This window comes from Siniperca chuatsi, linkage group LG9 (assembly GCF_020085105.1).
Source record: "Siniperca chuatsi isolate FFG_IHB_CAS linkage group LG9, ASM2008510v1, whole genome shotgun sequence".
NCBI classification, from domain to species: domain Eukaryota; kingdom Metazoa; phylum Chordata; class Actinopteri; order Centrarchiformes; family Sinipercidae; genus Siniperca; species Siniperca chuatsi.
The window spans coordinates 24487635-24510901 of NC_058050.1; the positions used below are offsets into that span (position 1 = coordinate 24487635).

The window sequence follows — 23267 nt, forward strand, 5'->3', positions numbered from 1 at the left end:
AGTTTTTGTACCTATTCATGTACCTATTCAGTTTGTGTTCACCACTGACAGTTTCAATGCAGGTTATGGAGGTCCCTCCTTTTATAGGTAGACCTCCATCAGGGCTGCAAGTCCCCTCTTGACATTTTTTTTATGAAAAAAAGACATATTTGCATTTATATTGTGAAAAAAAGACATTAAAAGAAGAATTCCATTTTTGTTTTTATCAAAATGACCTGAAAAAGTGGTCCACACTTGGTCGGTGTAGAATGATGGTCCACTGTTGGTAATGTACTGTAGGAGAGTGTGAAATAGTGTGTGTGTTTTGTGTGAGAAAGTTTGTTTGTCCGCGTATGTTTGTGTATGTGTTTGAGGAGGTTGCATCTAGGGAACAGTGCTGCTTTGTAGTGTGTGAGAATAAAGCAGATGAATGGAGGCAGCTAGCAAGCTAACGTCAACCAGAGCACAAGGCCCTGGGGAGTGCGCACACACACACACAAACACACACACACACACACACACACATACCCACACGGGGTACACAGACACACATATGTGCAAAAAAACAGATGCACACCTTTGAACTTGGATATGCGCCCACAGAGTGGCATCTTGAATGCTGACTCACTTCACACACACACACACACACACCCTAACCTAATTGTAACCTGTACCCTAAAACCAAGTCTTAACCCTCAAAAAGCAGCCTCTACCCATGGGGACCTCAATTTTTGAAGTGAAAGCCAACAACACAAGCTTCTCACTCACACACACACACACACACACACACACAGAATCATAATCATTCTCTGAAGCACTGGAACACAACCAATCCTGCCTCTCTAGCATATACACTTATGTACACACACACACACACATACATGCTCAAACGCACATAAATACATGTATACAGAGTTGTGAAAAACTTCATGCAACAAAAAGAGCACAAAACAAACACACACACACACACACACACACACACACTCACACCTCTATGCAGAAGAGACACATGCAAACAAACAACAAAACAATCTGTCTTCTCTGCCTTTTCTTAGCTGCCCCTCAGCTATAGCATAGCATACAAACTCTCACACACACACACACACACACACACACACACACACACACTATCCACAGCAAGCACGTCCAGCATGCTGTATGGATTTTAGCAGCTTTGAACAAGCTGGACTCAGCCTAAGCAAGGATACAATGAAGTCCACTTGCCTTGTGTGCAAGTGTGTGTGTGTGTGTGTGTGTGTGTGTGTGTGTGTGTGTGTGTGTGTGTGTATGTGTGTGTGTGTACTGCTCACCCATGATGTACACACCAGCTTTTAGCAAATACACGCCAGGCTAGCACACACACACACACACACACACACACACACACATCTGGTCCTGGCAGGCTACCAACCCTGAGCAGATTACTGACCCTCAATCAATACCCATGTCCACCAGAGGCTGATTAAACACAACAGAACGAGAGCAGGGGAGGAGGGCGAGAGAGAGAGAGAGAGAGAGCGAGAGAGAGAGAGAGAGCGAGAGAGAGCCAGAGAGAGAGACCTGTCCTCAACTTTAAAAATGCTTTACATTTTTCTTGATTACTGAGTTAATGATGATTCTTTTCTATTGTTCCGTTTATGTAATAAAGCTATATAGTTTGGGTTAGCTATATTGTAAAATCTGGTGTCTTTTGAAAATGTTCATGCATTATGCGGTCTTTCATAAACAATCTTGTCAATAAAATTTCAAATCTGAAAGTGGTGACTATTTTCGACAAATCACACTCATACAGAAAAGCTGTGTCAGATTTTTGCTTCATATTCCCCCCATCTCTCTCCTCCATCGCTGTCTCTACCACGCTCCGCCCCCATACTGACTCTTACCCCTCCATCTTCCCCCGAGAGCTGAGGTGTCAATCAATTTTTTTTGCCAGTTGCCGTGGTGAATCTCTGACCCCGCCTCTCGTCGTCCTGGCTCTGTCAGATTACACCCTCACATGTCAGTCAAGAACATCCGCTGTGTCGATTGGCTGAGCTCTGCTGCTCTGCCATGGGAGTGCGCGTGTGTGCGTGCATATGTGTGTGTGTGTGTGTGTGTCGGGATCCTTGGCAATACCATGCCGGCAATTATACTGTTGACTATAATCTGGCAATGTAAGAATTATTGAAGCCTATGAAGTTTTTGTGTGAACGGGACACAGGGGTCAAATTATGAAACAAATCATGTAAATGCAAACATATTTAAAAGGAATGAAAAATAAAATTATTTTAATAGGTGTCTGTTCACATACTTCATATAAGCAATCAGAAAGACTGGCTGCAGTTTTGGCCAGCTTTTGTACAGATGGACAGGGGTTGATCATTAAGCACTCTTATTAGTAGGGCTGGGTATTGAACTTATATCTTATAGAACAATATCTTGTTGGTACGGACCAAAATGCGTCCAGCAGTGAACCCAAAGCTGTTAAGTACCACAAACTGGAATGGAATGCATGCACAACTAAATACTCTTCTTTACTCATACATTTGTCCAGTTTTATTTTCTTAGGCAATCTTCATGTTCGCTGCTTGTGTTTAGACAAAATTCTACATTTTAGAAGAACGTTTTGTTAGAGCCATACTGGATTTTCTTAAACAAACAAGTTTATTTATTAAGAATTCTGACCAAGATGCTGCGTGGTACATTTTATGCTTGAAAAATAAACTTGTCAGTGCTCTCTATTGAACAAATAGAGAGAGTGTAATGGTGACACTGTTTCTAAATTATCTTAACCATTGGCATTTTTCTACATTCATTTCTTATTTATTGGTCGACATTTGCACCGATATGGATATAGCTGCGATAAGCTAGTATCAGCCGATATATCGGCCTGGGGGATTTATTGGATTAGCTCTATTTCTTGTGTTACATGAAAAGGGGTTTTGTAAAACAACAACAAAAAAAATAACATGTTTATATTTCCAAAAACAAGGTATCAAGAAAAGTATTGTTTTGGTACTGGTGCCCAAATTCAATCGGCATTGGTACAGAACATTTTCAAACAATGCCCAGACCTACTGTTGTGCTTTTGAATTCAACTTTTGGACTGAATTTAGCAGTTTTATCAAAACAGAAGGACAAGCCTACTGTTTACCTCCACAAAATGAGTAATTATCTCTTATTCAAAGATGGTTCTGAGAAAGATATCACTCAGAAAATTGGTGAAAATTGTACAGAAAGGACAAAGAAGGAAGGAGGGAGTGGTGGTTTCTTTCAAAATGACCTGAACCAGTTCATTCTGATCAAGGTGCTGATGTGCGACCTTTTCATTCTGGTTGAGTTCTAAGTCTGATTATTATAGGGGAAAGGCTGTAAATGCAACTACTGAATATTCTGGAGTTGATATTTTGTGCTAGTACTATAGAGTAACAAATATGACATTTTCATATCCAAACATACTGGTTTTGTACTGCTGTTGTTCTTCACAAACACATACTGGTCAAACCATGTGAACAAGATTCTACTGAAGGGATGAGCTTGTCTTGTTGCAGTTTATGTGTCAGTGTTGCGCCGAGCCTCATCAATCCCCGACATCTGTCTCAGTTCAACATGGACAACCCCTTTCACCTCCTCTCTCTCTCCCTCTCTTTCCTTCTCCGTAATCTGCCTACCTCCCTCTATCTTCTGTCTCTCTCTCCAGTCACACATGAAAGCCTGCCTGACTTATGCCTGTCAGAGGAACATCCTTCACCATGAGGACAGGAGCTGAGAGGAGAGAGAGGAGGCTTCCAGATAAGACAAATGAACAAACGCAAACACACACACACACACACACACACACACACACACAATTACACCCACCAGTTCCCACTGCATGGGCCAGAGTGGGTCATTGAAGGTGAGGGACTGGTCACTCTTATTCTCCTCAGGCTGCCTGTCAGTTGCAGAGTCTCTCCTCTGGGAACCTGAAAGCACACAGACCCATCATGTGTCTGTATGTGTGTGTACATGTGTGTGCAGGTTTTTTGTTCTTGTTTTGAACTCTGACTTCTGGAAGTCCCTGGTCTCCAACCAATGGTGAAAGGCCCCTCAGATTCCCCTTCTTTCCAGTGAGGTGGAATACTGCCGGAAGATTACCATGTTATTAGCATATCATTAGCATCTCGTTACTGCGGCACAGCTTGGCTCTCTGTCTGTCATGTGCTATCAGCTCATCAAGGCCTGCACCTTTCTCTCCATACACTACATGTTACACTCACTGCTGCTCTCTCTCGCTTTCTTCACATCTTCACCCCTGCGCAGCACTTAATCTCACTGCCATTCTCTCTCTCTCTCACTCACATATGATGGATATGAATCAGTTTGTTTCATATAATAATATATAATATACTGTATGCCTTGCAAAATCAATTAATATCACACTAGTTGTTAATGGGAAGGCCTTTTTCTGAACTGACTGTAATAACACATTGCACACAAACATGCATGCATATATTTCAAGCATTAGTATTAATTAGGGGTGTAATGGTACATGTATTGATCCTGAACCATTTGATTCGGTATGCAACTTTACAACACATTAATTAGGTCTAGGTCTTAGCATGTGGAGGAAAATGTATTCTAAAATGAGCCCCAATCCGAGCAGACCCAAGGATAATTACAACCAATCCAAAAGGTGGTTGACCTGAACAGACTCAAACACAGAGCGAAAACCCAATACATGCAGCAGCATGATGCTCTTTCAGTTAACAAGCAGCCGCAGTCAAAAAGAGCAGCAATATAATAACAATGTCCTACGAACGAATGCAAAGTCATAGAAACCACTTCCACAAAAATTCTTTGCTTAGATACTTCAAATTAGACATGTCCCAGGCTGATCCCAGAGGTAGGTATTGGGGCCGATCCGGGCACATTTTAAAAAGATCGTTATTGGCTAAAATAAAGCCGATCAAATGCTCATCCTTTCTAAAACTCTGCTGTGTTTTATCCACCTCAGCCTGCTGCAGCGCTGCTCTCCTTTATGACAGCCTACAGTGTGAGCACAATTATATTATATGATTTGGGGCGCACCGGTGCGAGTGAATTCTGACGTCCACATCGGCAAAATATACAAATTCCCTAAGCTCCGACTCCAACTGTCTCTTTCTCATTAGTAAAACAGTGTAGGAAACATTCAGCTAGAAGCTTGTCATTTGTAGCTGACATTGACAGTCACTTTTACCGGTTAAAATGGCAGAGCTGGTAGATCGTATCAGCTCACTAATTAACATTAATACCATGAGTGACTTGATGACAGAACAAAATAAAACTTGTCTGTTGTCGAGTGGATCAGGGTTTCTATAGTTCTAACAATTCCAACAGAGTGAGACGTCTCTCTAGATGAACGCGTCACGTCTATTTCAGGAATCGCATTCTTCCAACACACTTTAATTTCTATCTTATCTATAATTTAAGTTGATCAGCTTAATAGTTTTTAATTCAGGACCTGTAGTATTTTGTTCAAGTAGCAGTTGAAAAATAACATATATATTCTGTCCTGAATAGATATAGTCACACACAGATCTAAGACACTACCGAACTTGATTAGCCTGAGTACAGTTTGGCCAGGGCCAGAAATTAAAACAAATACTTGAACATTTTGAGAAATACGCTTCTTCTCTTTCTTGCCGAGAGTGAGATGAGAAGATCTATACCAGTCTCATGTCTATGTCCTAACTATGGAGCTAAAGCCAGGAGACAATAAGCTTAGCTTAGCATAAAGACTGGAAACAGGGGGAAACAGCTAGCCTGGCTCTGTCCAAAGGTAAAAAAAAATCTGCTTATGCCACCACCTCTGAAGCTCACTAATTAACACGTTGCATACGGATTAAAACAAACAAGATACAATGTGTTCATTGATATGCTCATTGATATGATGAAACATTATTAACAGTGACATTTGTTTGCTTTTCTTATTGACCACATGCCAAGTGCCTTGAGTGCCTGAATTTTCCCAGTAAGAATTATGACAGATGAGCCACCATTCATTGTTTACATTTCTGCGTTTGTTTTCCCTGCTGTACAGAAAACGTACCAAACCGTGAATTTTGTGTACCATTACACCCATAGTATTAATACTGGTCTTACTAACTGTTTCCTGTGCTTTAATGGAGTTTAAAGTCCCATAGGGATAGCTTTCCCATCCTGCCAAGAAACTGTGTTTGGCATGAAAATGGTCATATTTGAGATATTTAATACTGGCACACAATATTGAACATTGGCAGCTTCAATCTAAAAATACTAGTAAGAAGCATTAGACATCAAAAGTTCAAACTGGTCAAAATGCACAAGTGCACTCTCTGTTTCTCTCTCCTGTATGCGAATAAACATACAGCTACACTGTTCATCCTCCACATCCTTGCTTTTTCATCTTTCTATCTCTCTAACTTGCTTTCATATCATCTATCAGAGCAGAGTAAAGAGTAACTTAATATCAAGCTGAAAAGCAGTGTTAATTTAAGAGTCCATATAGTTACAAAAATATTTACCACGAGGGATAGTTAGGCTGATTAACAACTGCAGTTCTGCATCTACCTAACTCGTACGATACAAGTGAATACCACAAATGACTCAAATCTTCATATTGAGCTCCGATGCAGATGTAACCACACCCAGGAATGATGTCACGGTGTACTGACACACCCTGGAGTACACCCTGAAGTTAAAGGCCCTGAAAACTTATTTTTCCAATCAGCTTCTTCTTTTATAATTTGTATGCTGGGGTCCTACATAAACACAGTTCGTGTGATTTCATATGAGAAATTTCTGTATTTCTTTTTTTTCTGAGTTCTTCTCACTAGTTTGAAATGGGAGCAACTCAGTTGGAAAACCAAGATGTCAAGTACTTCCATGCATAGCAATATTTTAGTTTGCTGACGTCAACTGTACTTTTTGTAGAAATAAAGCTGAATCAGTCACTCATCTCTTTTACAGCTATAACTTTATCGCAAGATTTTGGTCAGACTTACACAATTTAAAACATTCTGTTAAAAAAGTCGTGATATATTTTAAATGTTAAGACCGCAAGACAAATTTCTTTTGTCTTTTCCTTCAGGATTTTACTCTGTAAAGTTACATAAATTCAATAAGTGCATCCACAATTAAATGTTACCTTTTTTAAATCACTTAACACTTTAATCTGCCTCTCTTTTATTTTATTGTATTTACTACATTTTATTGTTTGTCCTTGTCGCCTCTATTTTATATTTCCTTTAAATACAATTTGATTGCACCCTCTATTTACACTGTTTAACACTTTGGTTATGATAAAATGGAAATTTGTTTTGGGGGAAAAAAAGATTTAGAAATAGTTGTGGAGTTGTTTGATTATGTTGTCAAACTGGATGAAACCACACCCACACTGATGAAGCAAATTAGCTAAGTTGTTAAGTGCTACACTAAAAAAATGGTATCAAAAAAGTTTTTTTCCTGAACCTTAGCCATGGATAATTTATGTGAGAGGTAAATACTTTAAACCACTGGAGGTCAGCAAAAACAAGATTTTCAGCTGGTGTTAAGTTGCTCTTTAAAAACATAGCACTATAATAAGTGGCATTGGAAAAAAGTTACTCAAAACTTACTTCGAGTGGTACTGTGGTCCAGTCCTGTCACAGGAACCCGTTTGTCTCTATAATGACTGTGCTGCCTCTGCACCCAGTGAACCTAGAAATCATAACACACACTGATGCATTACATTGAGAACAATATGAAATAATGCTGACTTTGGTCAATTGCTAAAATATTAGACATTTAACTTTTAGTTTGACAACTACAGAATCTAATTTGCATTCACTTCACTTTGGTAAATTGAGTGGCCGCACCTTGGCTTACCCAACAGACGCTAATGTACTACAGCTCTAATAATCTTCAGCCATTTCTGAAGTCTTATTTGTATGGCTTTTTGTCTAAGATTGTGGCTTTATGAGGATAAAAGCAAAACAGTGACAAGCACAGAGCAAATGAAATATTTTGTTCTATTCTGTCTCATTCTACTTTGAAAGCGAGGGAAATCCATAGCACAGGGAGAGTTGGGTATCTTTTTGGAGGAGAGTAAAAGGCTTCCTCTTCATTAGTTCAAAGAGTGCTCGCTCACTCTCTCCTTTGCAGTCCCATTGTCCTGGGTTAAAAGCAACGAAAACACCCCGCCTCACCTACACCTCTGTCCTCCACAGCACACATGCACACACACACGGAGACACACACACACATTTCTTTCATAGGCCGCTGCTTGCAGCTTTGATCTGATAAGAGGCTGGTCCTTGTGAAGGTGGGTGCACTAAATCAAACAACAGATCACAGACACACACACATCAGTGTCAGGCCACTATTGTCCTCTTACACTTAAATCAGAGTGGAAGAGGTTGAAAATAAATACTATTGAGAGAGAGAGTCGGCTGTTGTCTTTTATGTCTTAAAAGCCTGCTTGCTTTATTCCCCCTTCATGTTCTTCAATTAGACTCAATTAACAAGAGCTGGTCTAAACTACCCAAGGAAGACGGATGTAGGATAAGGGGGGCTGTTGGAGCGAAGAACGCTACATGTGCAATATTAAATACAGAAGACCTCAGACAGGAAGTGGATGTGATACGTGTACAGTTCTCTAAATGTAATCAAATTGGTGTTTATATTAGGCTGATCATATTGATTTACCTCGATTTAAGATGACATTAAATAAAAAACATAATAAGCTCAGTGTAGGATTTGGATTAGTGTACACATGCTTTAGGTGACGCCTAATTAACAAGGAGGAACAACATAATTTTTTAAATTTACACACATGCAGTGTTACACTAGACATACCATGGCATTTTTTGACAAATGATAAATCTCTAAGATATACCTTCACAGTATAGTTCATAAATAATATTTATATTCCCTGTATAGCACCACAGAATACAGAGAATACACAGAATACAGCAACAACTGCAACTACAACTGTTCTACAAAAGTAAATAGAAAAAGGCTAAATTAGAGCTAAATTATAAGTGATTTATGTAAATGTCATACCGCTGACACAAATACAGTCACATGCAGATGTGGGCAGTCTCTCAGTGGGTTTCTATCAAGTGTTTTCATGTGCATTTTCAATTTGCGCAGAAAATTTGGAAAATTCACGAAATATCGCAAAAAAGTTTTTAGGCTTGATCGAGATGGAACATTGGTTCGATCGATAAAAGCAAAATGCAACAAAGTGCAATGGAAACAGACTTAGTGAATAAATCGCTAAGCATGTGACTTAAATGTCCACTGAAGCTTCCGCTCCACTGGGAGAGACAAAAAATGTTGGCAGATGAAAACATCAGATCTGTGTGGAGCGAAGAAGAGACTGTAACTTTCCTCAGATTAATACATGAAACAAACATCAATGCTTTGAGGTTTGACTGGTACTCATTCAATTACGTCATATTGTAGTGTCTTCTTCTGCTATGGTATAATGGCACCTGACTGGAGAATTAGTGCCACCAGCTGTTTATCTGGACGAACCGACTCCTAATGTTAGTATAACAGCAGTGGATTGAAGCACACATTTATTTGCATTTTCTTTTGCCGATTTTCTCGAAATTCGGTTAAAATGTGCACTGCATTTGGATGGTAACCTAGCTAATCAAGATCCAGCCAGTGCAGCCCAGTGAGACCTTATCATTGGCATACAATGTACAGTTTCAATACATACAGGCTTTCAATTACCTTTCATGTGCTTGTAATTTACATGTTCCAAAACATTTGTAAACTCATACTTACATAAATGTATCATTGTAATATTTGCTATAGTTTTATATTAATATATATTATACAAAATATGACTATGTTTTCACCAGATAACCACTGGAAGGCCTTTACTACTGTATGTATACCAGCTACAGGAAATGAAGCCTTTGTGAGAGAGGTTAGTGACCTTCCTTGCCCATTGTTCGATAAAAATGGGTCTAAATCAAGATATGAATATTTTCTAGGGGCTGTTTAATCGTCAGGTCAGATTTAACTAGGAACAGTTACTGAAAAGTGCAGCCACTGTGAGCTAGCTAAAGCAAGAGGCGCTTACTGCAGTTTGGGTGAGCTCAAACATCATTTGTCATTAAAAAGGTAAATGATTTTATTGCACTGTTTCTGCCAATTTAAAAACTATTTGCACCATGCTTACATCATGGATCATGGATCACAGTTGCTTTCCATGCAGGTATCCCAACTATGTAAAAAATCTGAATATGAGCTCAATCCACATTTGCAAATGTGCATGTTCGTGCCATTTTAAAAAAACTACTCGGATCATGCATTGTGGGCTTGGACCAGAGTTGCTCTCCATGCAGGTATCCAAACTGAATGGAAATTCAGCATATTAAAATGTTCATGTTCTGAAATTGATTTAATTATGTAATTAATCAACTATTTTACCCCAATGCTAGTGCATTCCAAACTCCCACAAGATCTACAGGTTTGTAGTCTGTAGATCATTGCAGCTATTAAGCTTAGCCGATTATAATTTCAAAATGTTTTCCCAAAATGTATGCCAAATTGCCAATACTGCCCAAAAACTGTTGGGGAAATACTTCTTGTTTCTATTAAGGCCACATGCGCGTGCACACACACACACACACAGAGAAAACAGGAAACACCTTTATATTTAATTCATTATGCAACATATGATACTGTAATACACCCAAATGGCAAAATCACCTTCTTTATGTTTCTAATTTATAATAACAAAACAAAGACATGCACACAGATAACCAGGATTTGACTGTGTGTGTGTGTGTGTGTGTGTGTGTGTACCCAAACTACCTTGCAAAACCCCTCCAGCCCCTCCTCTGGAGGAGCAGCCAGGACACGGTGATCAATACACATGATAGGGAGCTAATCGCTCTCTGTCAAACCAGGCTCTGCCAGCTACTAATGGCACACAATCACTAGGGAATGTCTGTGTGTGTGTGTGTGTGTGTGTGTGTGTGTGCATGCGTAGGCATGGGCCTTAATGGCAGATTGAGACTCTTTAGGGAGTGTTGCTCAAGGTTAGACTCAGGGGACGAGGGGCAATTGACCACACTGTCTGTGACACTGACCCCTCCACTGTCAGCGCATTCATCATGCAGCTGTGACATATAAGCAGCACACACATACAGACACACACACACCGATAAAAAGTACAGATAAAACCACACAGTACACACAATGCAAAATGTTTGTTTTTTTAAATTACATCACCAAACACAAAAGCTTCTTTTACAAACAGAACGTCTTTCAATAGCTGCCCAGCACATGTTGCAATACAAAGTAAGCCGGTGCAACTTCAGCATCAAATACAACAGAAGCTGACATTTCTCCCTTCAAAATAAAAGCCGAGTTATACAGAAAGACAGAGCCAGAGAGAGAACAAGGTTTGAGATCAGTGAAAATAAGACAAAGGCAGAACAATAAAAAATAAACCTTATTTGGAAAAATTGTTTTCCAGCAGTGAGGAAGAAAAGAGCAGTGGAGCACTTGCATGATTGAACGGCTGAGGTAGAACTGACAGAGCCACAATGTGAATGTGTGGAGGAGGAGGAGAAGAAAGACAGTAAGATGGAGGGAGTAAAAGTGTGTGTGTTTGCAGACATCCCATGAAGAATACACTGCATGTGTGTGCGCACAAATATAGCTCTATAGAATAGACATGAATGATTGAGGAAGGTGGTGAGGAAACACAGAAATAAAAGTGTGGGTGTGAAAGTGTGTTTGTGTGTGTGTGTGTGTGCACATAATACTCCCATGTCTCTATATGAATGAGTGGATGTGGTGTATGGCAGGCAGCTGCAGCAGTGTGATACGAGCCGAGCTGCACGGATATCAGTGCTGACATTTTGGGCTTCGCTACCCACCCACAGCCCCCTGGGAAAGTGATGGCTGTGGCAGTGGCCACATGTCCCCCGAGCCATTATTCCACGCAGCAGTGAACGCACCACCTGACCCACCTCCACCAGCACCCAGACCCTGATGCACCGCTGATCCCTATCTGGACCCCCCCCCCCACACCACCATCTACTCTCTGCCTCTTCATTCAATCTCTCATCTCTAGCTGCCAGGCTGACCACAGAGAGAAGAAAGACAGAGGAGAGGGGTTGTGTGTGTGTGTGTGTGTGTGTGTGTTACACAGAGACATACTTTTTTTTAATGTGAGCTCTACAGCAGTTAGCAGCAAGGGGAGAGAGAAATTGCATAAATTGAAAGAGAGGAGAGAGATAAGAGGGAGATACACTCTGGCCCCTCCTCTAGCCTTCTTTTAGGGCACCTCTTGGCCTCCTCTCCCTCCCTCCCTCCCCTGACCACCCACCCCCAGGCCCTCTGGTGTGTTGCTCACTCCATTGTGTCAGCCTTCAGAAGTGCTCAGTTTGAGTGGCAGGCCGTCACAGATCAGTTCCCTGCTAAAGCGGCCCGGCAGGCCAGGGTGACGGGCCAGGAAGGGATCTAAGTGGGGTTTATCAGCGCTTCTTAACGCCTCTCCGGCTCCCTGACACAAAAGAGAGGGGGTATTAAACATCTAAAGCAAACCAAAAAGCGTGAAAGCTCCTTATAGGGCCGCGGGATTGTGGATGTGACTGGAGTCTTTAAAAAAAAAAAAAAAAAAAAGAGAGAGAGAGAGAGAGAGAGAGAGAGAGAGAAAGAAAGAAAGAAAAATAAGGAGAGAAAAAAGCATACAAATGCTTCAGCAGTGATGAAGCATTGAGGGAAAATTCAAATGTATTTTCTATCCTGTGTGGATAGAAGAGTGGGTGGGTGGGAGAGAGAGAGAGACAGAGGGAGAGAGAGACCATCTGTAGAAGGAACTAAGCAATTGAAAACTAGCTTAATAATCCTTTCTAGCTCACCATTTGTTTTGTTTGTGAGGCTAAATGCCTTGTATATGAAACTCAAGGATATTACATTTAAAATTGAACATTCAAAGTACCCAGGTATAACCGATAACCGATAACTAGTCAATGACAGTATAAAGACTATAAACCTTCAGTGAATAATTTTAGTCTCAGAGGGGCTGGAGTTTGACATTCAAACACACACAAAGCAGTTTCAAGACCTACCACCAAACAGTGAACAAAGAACAGGTGTTCAAATACTAACTTTTAATAAACAACATAGATCATTAATATAAGTAACTGCACCAAATGAACTCTTAAAATAGTGATGCTGGTTTGCTAGCTAATTGGACACTGCAATTAGCTTACTCTAAGCTTTGGATCATTAACAAAAAGTAGCATGCATATAAAACAAGGTGATATGATAGGTCTTTTAGTAGATTAGGACTTTTGTGGGAAAAGATTGGAGGGTCAGAAGTGATGTCACACATGGGGACGGGTCTGACTTATAATTATTCACTGATGGACCTGGGAGACACCAGAGACGCAACAGTGAATGGACCTTTTTCACAGCAGACATTTTCACTTGTCATAGCAGGAAAAGCACAGCTGTTACTGATACCATTAATGATGGCTCTGTTCCATTAAATGTCCCAATAAGGCATGACGGTAAACCAGCATGCACAATACCAGAACCCTGGAACTAGCTCACATAAATGGAATGCAGTCATATATAATGTTATTAATTACACCTGTGCTTTTCCTGCTATAACATGCCAAAATGTGTGCTGTGAAGAAGGTCTACAGGCCTTTTTAAACTCAAAAAGAGGTGGAGTCACTTTGGTTGGTTGATTGGTTCACTTGCACTTGACTTCTGATATCTTCTGTGGGAAAAACAGGTTTTGTCCTTCCATAACTTTGTTTCATTATTTAGTTTATATGATGACAACGTCACAACAGTTCTGCTGAATATGTCTTTGACTTCCTCATTGCTGAGAGCCGTGTTGCTGCTAGAGTGGCAGTAACAATAAGGCACAGCTTCCATAACTAGACAGACGTTAAGACAAAGAAAAAAAAAAGTCAGAGGGCCGGAACATACTCTGCGCAGTGTTTTCCTGTATGTGTGTATTAAGTGTGTAGTACACCAGCAGGGACCAGTGTGTGTATGTCAGAAGCTGGCAGGGGGTTAGTATCGGAGACATTTTGTAAAAGGTCAGTGTAGAGTTCAGTCAGAGACATGTCTGTGCGTTTGAGAATGAAACTGCAAGAGGTACAATAGTTAGGACAGTTAGGAAGAGGGTCAATGATGGGGAGGTGTAACCTGAAGTATACAAGGTACAGACAGAGAAGAGAGAGAAACACTTGGATGTTATTATGTGCTGTCACACTGCAGCCATATCTGTCTGCGCATTAACTGTGTGGTGGTTGCCTGTGTGGATATATTCCTGAATGTATGTCTTATGATCATGATCTTGCTTTGAGTCAGAATGTATGTGAGCTGTCTGTTAACTGTGTAAATGTGCATCGCGTGTCGTCTCTGAGCCCGCACATGTTTGTGTGGAGCTGTTTTTCCACAGCGTTGCTAATTATGTCATTAGCGGTGCGATTAATACAACAGCTGATTGTTGCTTTGCTGGCAGTAGGCTGTTATAGCACAGCTCTCCATGTGTGAGCATCAGAGCCCCATTCCTATGGACTGCTTTAACTCAGCCAGTGTCTGATATGTGCTACAACAGCTGTTGCAGACTGCACTGATTTATGAAGTGTGTGTGTATCATTCCTCTGTTATGGAACACAATCATATGCATGGGTTCAACTGAAATGTTTCACTTTTAAAAGCATTAGCATTTTCTTTTTGACAAATTGAACGATAGTTTCCATCAACTGTGATGAACAGGTATTTTTGATATTTTATAATGCACTCGTCATTCGTCAATCATTTGTTGGCCATGGTTCCACATTATTTACACTTAGCTGACAAAGGTGGGAGTCATTTGTAAAGTATTTGTATTAGGTTTCACTTTCACTTCTTATAGATCATATTATTACAGTATATTTCTCAGCACAGTATAGGTAAAACTATATTACATAACATGTTACTGTATATTATCATATTACATCAATCGATACACATGGAATGTGCAATTTTGGGCACATTTCATATTACTATATTATATGAGTGACAGAATTTCACAGCTCTAACATATTAAGATGAATCTAGTCACACATGGTTATCAATTGTACAGTAATATTAACAAAATCCAGCAGCGCTTGACAGTCCCTTCTTAACCTTGGAAACAGCAGCTGACAGAACAATTTGCACACAAGGTCAACTTACTTGCTTGTTCTGGAGCTTTCGACCTCATCACACGGTCTTCCCCAGCAGATGAAGTTTGTCATGGAACTGTAGATACTGAAGCTTTCCATTATTCTGCAAAGTTTTATGACTTTGTGTACATGTTGGCTTAAAACCTTAAACATGACAACGGAGCAAACTTCATCTGCTGATGATGACGACTGTGTGATGCGGTCGAAAGTTCCAGAACAAATGAGTAAGTGGACCTTGAATAGAAATTGTTTTTTCAAAGCATGTGGGACAATTCAGACAGCAAACAGATATTTTTATTGGACTTAAACACTCTGTGAAGCTGGCCTAGTCTATGGTGAGGACAAGATGGAGCTATTCCACTTTATCCAGAAAGCAATATATCATTTGAACGTTTCTTTGTAACTTCATCTACAATTATTTTTGTCCGTCTTGTTCGTATTGAGCATGAAAAAGTTATTCTTCAACACACCTTTCACATGTTCTGCAGATTAAATCTAAGGATGTTGATTTGTTTGTGATGCTGACATCAGGTGAGAACGTCAAAATCACAGCCAGGAAACGGATTTTTCAATCTGGCTTCAGAGGATGCAGCCTAGACGTCTGTCCTGATGTTCCAAACACATGATTTCAACATGAGTTTGCCAGTTGGGAAAGTTTCAACAAACGCTTTTTATTTTCAATTCAAAACTTCACAGAGAACTGTGGCAACGAACAACATTCCGTTTTGTTCCACTAGATCTCACGCATGAAAACACATCTTTTAATGCTTTTGCTATACAATGATGCACCAGAAACTCAGTATTTCATTTCGGACAAATTCAATTCCTTCAAAGAGTAGCACACTTACCACCATATGTGTGATCCCAGGATTGGTATGTTACCATGTTACTCTAACGAGTAATGGTTTTACCCCAGAGGACAGTTTAAGAAGCATTAAACTAACATTAACTCTGTCTCAGACTTGCAGCTTACTAAAGCTGGCATGCTGCAGTAATTAATGAGCTCTGTAATGTAACTCACCTGCCACACAATGCAAAGTTTAGTGTGTGACGCAGAGTGAAAAGCAGCACACAGTACAGACAGAGGCCTGGTCAGAGGTAAGCAGATGGAGTACAGCTCAGGCTTTGGCAGCAGGCCAACTACTGTAGCTAACACACTGTAATTGTATTTGGAAACACATATCCCACCATAAATACCTCTTCCATATACCTTATTACAATATTGACTGTTTTCAGCCTAAAAATGCTATTAAAGCAGATTGTGTTAGTCTGATTGGATAAAGGACTAAGGCATTATCTTCCGAAATAAAAACGGTTTCCTATTGGGTTGAAGTAAGTGATATTAGAGACTTTTTTCTTGCCTCACTGCTAAACATGATTAGTTCACATAAAACAATGTACTGTAGCCAACAAACAGACTTCAATGCAAGGCATTTAATGATGCAACAGCGCCTGGTAAGGAGATGCAATGTCTAAGTATGCAACTGTTCATTATCCCAAAACATTATTTGTGCAATCCATTAGATTTAAGACTCATTACGAAATGTGGGACATTTTGGGGGTGCAAATTCATTTTCACGTAAAGTTACGATGGTAGAAAAGTAATTAAAGTTCCAGTGTAATGAAATCATGAACCATACATGGAGTCACTGGAGATTGCACATAAATTACTTGAATTAATCACACGCACACTGCCTCAGAAAGTTTGGAATCCTCTTCTCTCTTTTACTTTCTGTCCATTTCTTTCTCTTGCTCTTGATTGTGTGTTTTGGTACATGCATGTGTGTCTTTCTGTGTGTATAAATGCAGTGTTGCTTAGTTTGGGTGTGACACTGAAGGGGCAGTGTGTTGGGGAAGGGCCAGAGGTCTGGCGCACCCTGGAGAACGGACAGGGCCAAAGTCGCATCTCCGACCCTTCCTTCCAGCCCTCCTCCCTCACCCTGTGCTGTCATGGGATGTCTCCGTGGGTGACCGTTTCCCTGGCAACGAAAGCCCGGTGAGGAGGCTGCATTGTGCACTCCGAGGGTGATGCAGAACGGCTTGCTGAAGGTGGTGAGGGAGGGGGGCACAAAGTGATATCGGGTTGAACTGGCACATGAACTACACAAGCAAGGTAAATAACTTTCAGCCATTTCTCACCACATGGCTCTGTTTCTTTTTTTCCCCCCATCCTTCTCACTAATCAACACTAGACCCTGATTAAAACAGCAATGCCAGCCAAATGAAATACCATTTGCATATACATGCTGTGTAAAATCAGAACCGATGCCAGAGTGTGAATTCACCTTGACGTGGCCGTGTTAAATGTATCAAACAGTCACGTCTAAGTAGCTGAACGCTCTGATTTGCTGTAGTTACAAATCCATTTCCCGCTGTGTTACACAGCGAGTGCGAGCCAGGCAAAAAAAAAAAGAAAGAAAAAAAACAACGTCATAGTGGCTTCTTCCTGCAGCTTGATCCACTCTCCAGATCCTAACGTGTGATGGGTATTTTATTTGGCAGTATTTATTTAATGGAACAGTTAAAAATACTTACCCCTGATGCGGTCGCAAGTCTGTTCTCAAAGGTGGCTCTGTCAGGGCGCCCCCTGCTGTCTCTCAGGGTGTACAGACCCTCCAGGCTGCCAACCTGTCAGTGTCGAAACAAATATTGTGGTCAGGATATAAAACCCCTCACTTTCAGGACATGAAGGGGTGCAGAACACAATATTTGGTGTAAGATTTGCTTGGTTGAGTGCCTTTTATTTAAGAATGCAAGTGTTTTCATCATTTCAGAGAGACCATTACAGGTACAGTGTGAGGGCCAAAACACATAACGTATTCAGCCTTAATCACCCACATGACCCTTTGCACAGTCCGATATCAGTGTATCCCCTCTGGCCATCTGTCTTGTGTGGGCTTTTCTGCGAGAGGTGGGCCGAAATCAAATAGCACACAGTTTATCTAACCTTATCCTGGGCTTTTCATTTCCAAGCCTTATAAACTCACATCGTATTGACCGCCTGGGAGAGTTAGAACTAACTAAGTGAAATCTACTCGGCGGCAATTGTGTGCAAGGCGCACGTTGTGCGTGTGTATATGTGTGTGTGTGTGTGGCTTGCTGATTCTATCTTCCTTCACATTCATTCTCTCTATTCTCTGTCCCTGAGGTGCATCAGGGCTGAGACTGCAGAGTAAATTGTCCCAAATTGAGTTCCTTCTTGCCGGCAGATACAGGCCACATCCCGACCGTTTAGAGCGAGGCAGAGAGAGAGAGAGAGAGAGAGAGAGAAAAAACAATCACAGCACACATCACTCGCTTGAAAATGTTTTCTCTAATTTCTCTCTTTGCCTTTCTTTTCTACCCACCCTCCCTGTCTCTCCCTCTTTCTCTCTCCTCTGCTGATTTCCCTGCTGCCTCTCTTTCTTCTCCCGGCACATTATTCTGCTGCTCACTCTTTATATCACTCCCTGTGTGTCTCCCCTTGTCTTTGTCTGCTGAGATAGGTATACATCAGTCTTTCCTTGCTCAGCTTGGCTTTTTCTTTCCTTTGATGACTTTGCCCTCCTTCTTGTTCCCCATCCTCCATCTTTTTCTATCCTTTCTCCCTCGATCCTTGTTACTTTTCTCCATCTCCCTTACTAACAGTATTTCTCGTCCTTCTTCGCATCCTTTTCTCATCCCAGTTTCTGTCACTCCTTTGCGCTCTCATCCCACCCTCCATGGCTGGCTGTACCCAGTGACATAGTACCCATCAGCGCAGAACTCCTGGGTGGAGGAGTCTCGCTCTGACAATAATCACACAGTAAGTTTATAACGCTGGCAGCCCAGCTGAGCTGAGCTGAACTGAGCACACGCGACTCCCCTGATGCAGGCACACTCCATTTAACTCAGCAGGGGGCTGCAGGCTGGCTGGGGCAGGGATGAAGCATGAGACAGGGATGGGGATGCCAGTGGGGTTTTGGGATGGGGGGGCACTGGGGGCAGATGAAGCAGTGACTGGAGACAGATATGAAAATGGGATGAGGAAGGATGGCTGGAGCTGAAACTGGTGCTGCCAGGGATGAAGAGGGGGTAAGGTTTTGGACTTTTGGGTTTGGCCAGAAAATAGTTTTTTTAAGAAGATGCTCATGTCACCGTCTCTGCATGGGTTGATAAACCCTCTCTACTTTCACTGCTTGCTCTCTGAAAAATCCCTTCTATCTCTTCCCTTAGCTTTTAGGGTGTTTATTTTTTGTACCGACAGCAGGGTCATAGAAACTTCTCTTCTACTGGAGAACTTAGGTTTCAAGCCTTTATAAAACCAAGATCCCCCTTGCTGAAGACCCTACAAGCTTCATGGATTCTGTAAGTTGGACTTCTAATCTCACTAGGAAAAACAAAAAAACAAATTCCCTCTTGGAATAAATTAAGGAACACTTTAATATTTAATTTTCTATTAATTTGCACATTTTTTGGTAATTTGGGTGAACCAACACCAGTGGCCATCAGCAGTCAGTGGCCCATAAAAACAGAAAAACACTCCCTGCGAAATGTGTCACTTTGACAACTTGACATTATTGACACTGGATGTGCACAACGTACACACATGTACACACTGTCAAACTACAGCTGTACATGGAAATTGGTGAGCAATTTCAATCCAACCAAAACAAACACATACACACACCCTCAGAAATATACACACACACACATCCTTGTGCCCTTACAGAGCGGGTTCACAGCAAAACAATATGAGGCCAATCAGGGGACCATTGGTATGGCTCTCCCTCTGCTAATGAAGGCACTTTGAAAAGGTAATCTAATTCACCAGCAGCAATTAAGGCTGGGAGCGCCTTGTCACTATCAATTATCCGCTCCTTCACTCATGTTCTCCAGTGCGGACGCTGAGCCTGCCTGACACACAGCACTGTCGGACAAATCAACCCCATCAGCCAGCCAGTCACTGAGAACACTAATCATGAGAGTGTTCAAACACACACACACACACACACACACACACACAGACCTACACATAGATACTGTATGCTTGAATCATTGCACAATGAACTAAGTAAGCTTGACGTGGATTGGATGTCCTAGCTGGCTGCAGTCAGAGGTAGATCTTTACTTAGTGAATCCATAAACAGTATCAACAATAGATACTGGATCCTACAGGCTGCTACTAGGTGGCATGACTGATTGAAAAACCATGCTACTGTGAAGTGTTTTGTTGTTTATCAGGTATACCCAACCTGTAACCAAAGAAGTCCAGAAATAGACTGAATCCCAAATTGCAGTCTAATATTTAGAACCTTCCTGTCGTCTTGTGCCAATGCACCTGATGGACATGTTTTTCTCCACATAAACACACAAAGACTGGTGCTGAAACAATTGACGATTAATTAATTATTGATCAACAGAAATTGTAATGTGCATCAATTTTGATCACTTAATTTTTTTTTTTAAGTGTTCTTTTGGACTATTGATCATGCAACAGCATTTCAGGATTTTTATACATTTTTTATACAATTTTCTGCAAAATACACATTGTTATAGACAATAATGCTGATTTTTAGAACACCTAAATCCTGTATGAGAATATTAGGGCACTGTACAAGGACGAATTATGCAAAGTTTCATGTCAGTCAGACTCATGGCCATTGAGTACTACACATTTAAATCTATCATGCTGCTGTAGTGCCAACTGTAAGAGAAATCACATTTTGTAGGATGGAGTTTATGTGTGCATGTGTTATCTAGATTTGGTTACACAAATGCACAACGCATTCATGAATAATGGCAGATTATGTCAAATAAGACATGCCTTCAAGAATGTGGCAACCAGTTACAGGAAACTGTAGGTAATATTTGAAAAAAATGTTGTGTAAAAACATTTGTTGAGGACTGAATGGCAAGTATTGAAAATTCAACATACAGTAGTAAGTAGGGAAATGGGTATTACAGATATGGACATATATGTGATGAGTTATGGATGAAAGACTAATCCATTTGTCTTTGTCCTATTGCAGAACTTTGTACCAAAATTCATTAAAATCTGTTAGATAGCGTTTCAGACTAAACATCCACATGCCACAAGTTTATTATTGGATAAAATGCAATGATCCAAGTTCAGAGAAACATCAACTCCTTAAAAGTCTTTCTGATGTTTTTTCGAAAGCATGGTGTGGAGATTGAACACTGATACAGTACACATGGAGACACAGCACTGACTTATCGCCCTCTTCTCGGGCTGACAACAACTCCACAATTCAACTAGACCTTCAGACTCCAGACAGAGGTATACGCTGACAGACGGGACTATTGAAAATGCTCTTCTCAACGTCTCGATTGCTTAACTGAATCTCTCCAACGAATGACCTTAGTCCAAAGCACTGATGAAGAGGGGATTAGCATGACAGTACTGCTGCTGTAAGAAGAGTGCTGCAAAGCCTTCATAGGACAATATGTAGACTTGACTATGTTGCTGCAGGAAATCAAAAATCCTAGGTACTGACAGTTAATGTTAATGATACATGGAAATCAATTTATTGTCATCTGAAATGTAAATTCAGTCTAAGATTGTCATGTTTAAGTATCATTTCAAAGGTATTCATATACCATCATTACATAGTCTTGTCTCACTTGTATGTTCAAGAAATCATTTGACTGTTATCTTGATGAAGAATACTGTTGTAAATAGTTATTTTGTGTATATTAACGCCTGTAAAATGTTTGGGCATTAAATCTAAAAAATAAATAAAAAGGGTGCTGAAAACCTCCCAGAATGCAATATATGGACACCACTGTTATCACAAGACACAATTTAAAAACTCCTATTTGCAGTGTTTTCCTATGTGGAAAAAAAGCTTAAGCTTTGTATGATTATGACTATCCTGTGTAAAGAGGACTAAGACTAACATGGTTCGCTTCCCAGTGGGAGAGATTGCATTTTTAATCTATTCACATCAAAGCACGTTTGCAGATGTTTATTCAAGTTCATGTGCAAGATAAACTGTAAAAGTAGCTGCATAAAAAAAAGCAGTTCTCACCTCACGTCAACTCCTGTCCTCTGTTAAAAGTTGCACACTGCAAAGTCTACCAGCTAAACACCAACATGCATGGCTTTTCAGCCCCCATTGTGAGAGGAAATAACCCTGTCGGCCTTCTGTATTTGTAATCCAACACATATTGCATACAGAAAATGTACTAATTGCATTACCATAATGTACTAGTCACATCTATGTGCAATTAGAATCTCCAAATAACCTGACTTGCATGTCTTAGGACTGAAGGCGGAAACCCACACAGATGGGGAGAATGGATCCAAACACAGGACATTCTTGCTGTAAGGCAACACTACTAACCGCTAAATAAACTATTTACTGTATTCACAGAATGATAACCATTACATTTCCCTTTAACTTTAGATAAGGTACTTTATATGCCAGAACTTCCTGTATGTTAATTAAAATAAGCAAAAAAGGTAGTCTCATTCAATATGCTGTACACAGTATATTATGATAAGGAAACAAAAAACAACAACAAAAAAAAGAAATCTACAACTACGACTTGGATCAGCTGCAGACCTGTCTACTGCTGCTGATAAGAAGCTCCCATAAGGACTAAATATTGGACAGAAGAATTTTGGACTCCAACCCAAAAAAAACAAAACAAAAAAATCACTTGCAATTATATGAGTTGGAAGTCAGAGCAATAATAATAGATTAATTTATTAAATAACTGAATTGTAATTATCCTATAGTGGCTATTTATTTTGTTTTAGCATCTACCTAATGTACAGCCTCAGGAACAATACAGCTACAGTATAAAATTCATTGTGATACACTGTATGTCTAAAGGTTGACAGAACACAACATGCTCTTCAAAGACACTCAAACAGTAATCCCCAAAAGACAGTATTATAAATCAAGACGTGAAATACAGAAATACAAAACTTACCTCTGTTAATATCCCTATAAAAAACACTGAACCTTGAACTGCTCTCCACTTACAGGTTCCGAACAACTCTGCTGGTTTCTCTTCCAGCTGTGACACTTGACAACGTAAAGGACATTAAAAGCTCTAATTAAACTCTGGCCGATTTTTATTTTCAACTGAAACACAATGAAAAGAGTCTTGAAAATTATGTCATGAAAC

General features: G+C 40.4%; 1 protein-coding gene across 9 annotated transcripts in view; it reads right to left on the reverse strand.

The window, feature by feature from the left end:
• The window catches only part of LOC122882240 (neuroendocrine convertase 1-like), a 180559-nt gene that overhangs the window by 142931 nt on the left and 14361 nt on the right, over nucleotides 1-23267 (reverse strand). For 8 of the 9 annotated variants that reach the window (XM_044209423.1, XM_044209428.1, XM_044209422.1 and 5 more), the window contains exons 3-5: nucleotides 17685-17777; nucleotides 7578-7659; nucleotides 3820-3923 (exon numbers count right to left, since the gene is read on the reverse strand). In XM_044209423.1, the coding sequence (XP_044065358.1) occupies nucleotides 3820-3923; nucleotides 7578-7659; nucleotides 17685-17777 (279 nt within the window). The remainder of the gene's footprint in view (nucleotides 1-3819; nucleotides 3924-7577; nucleotides 7660-17684; nucleotides 17778-23267) is intronic. The other variant, XM_044209429.1, reaches the window with a different exon arrangement.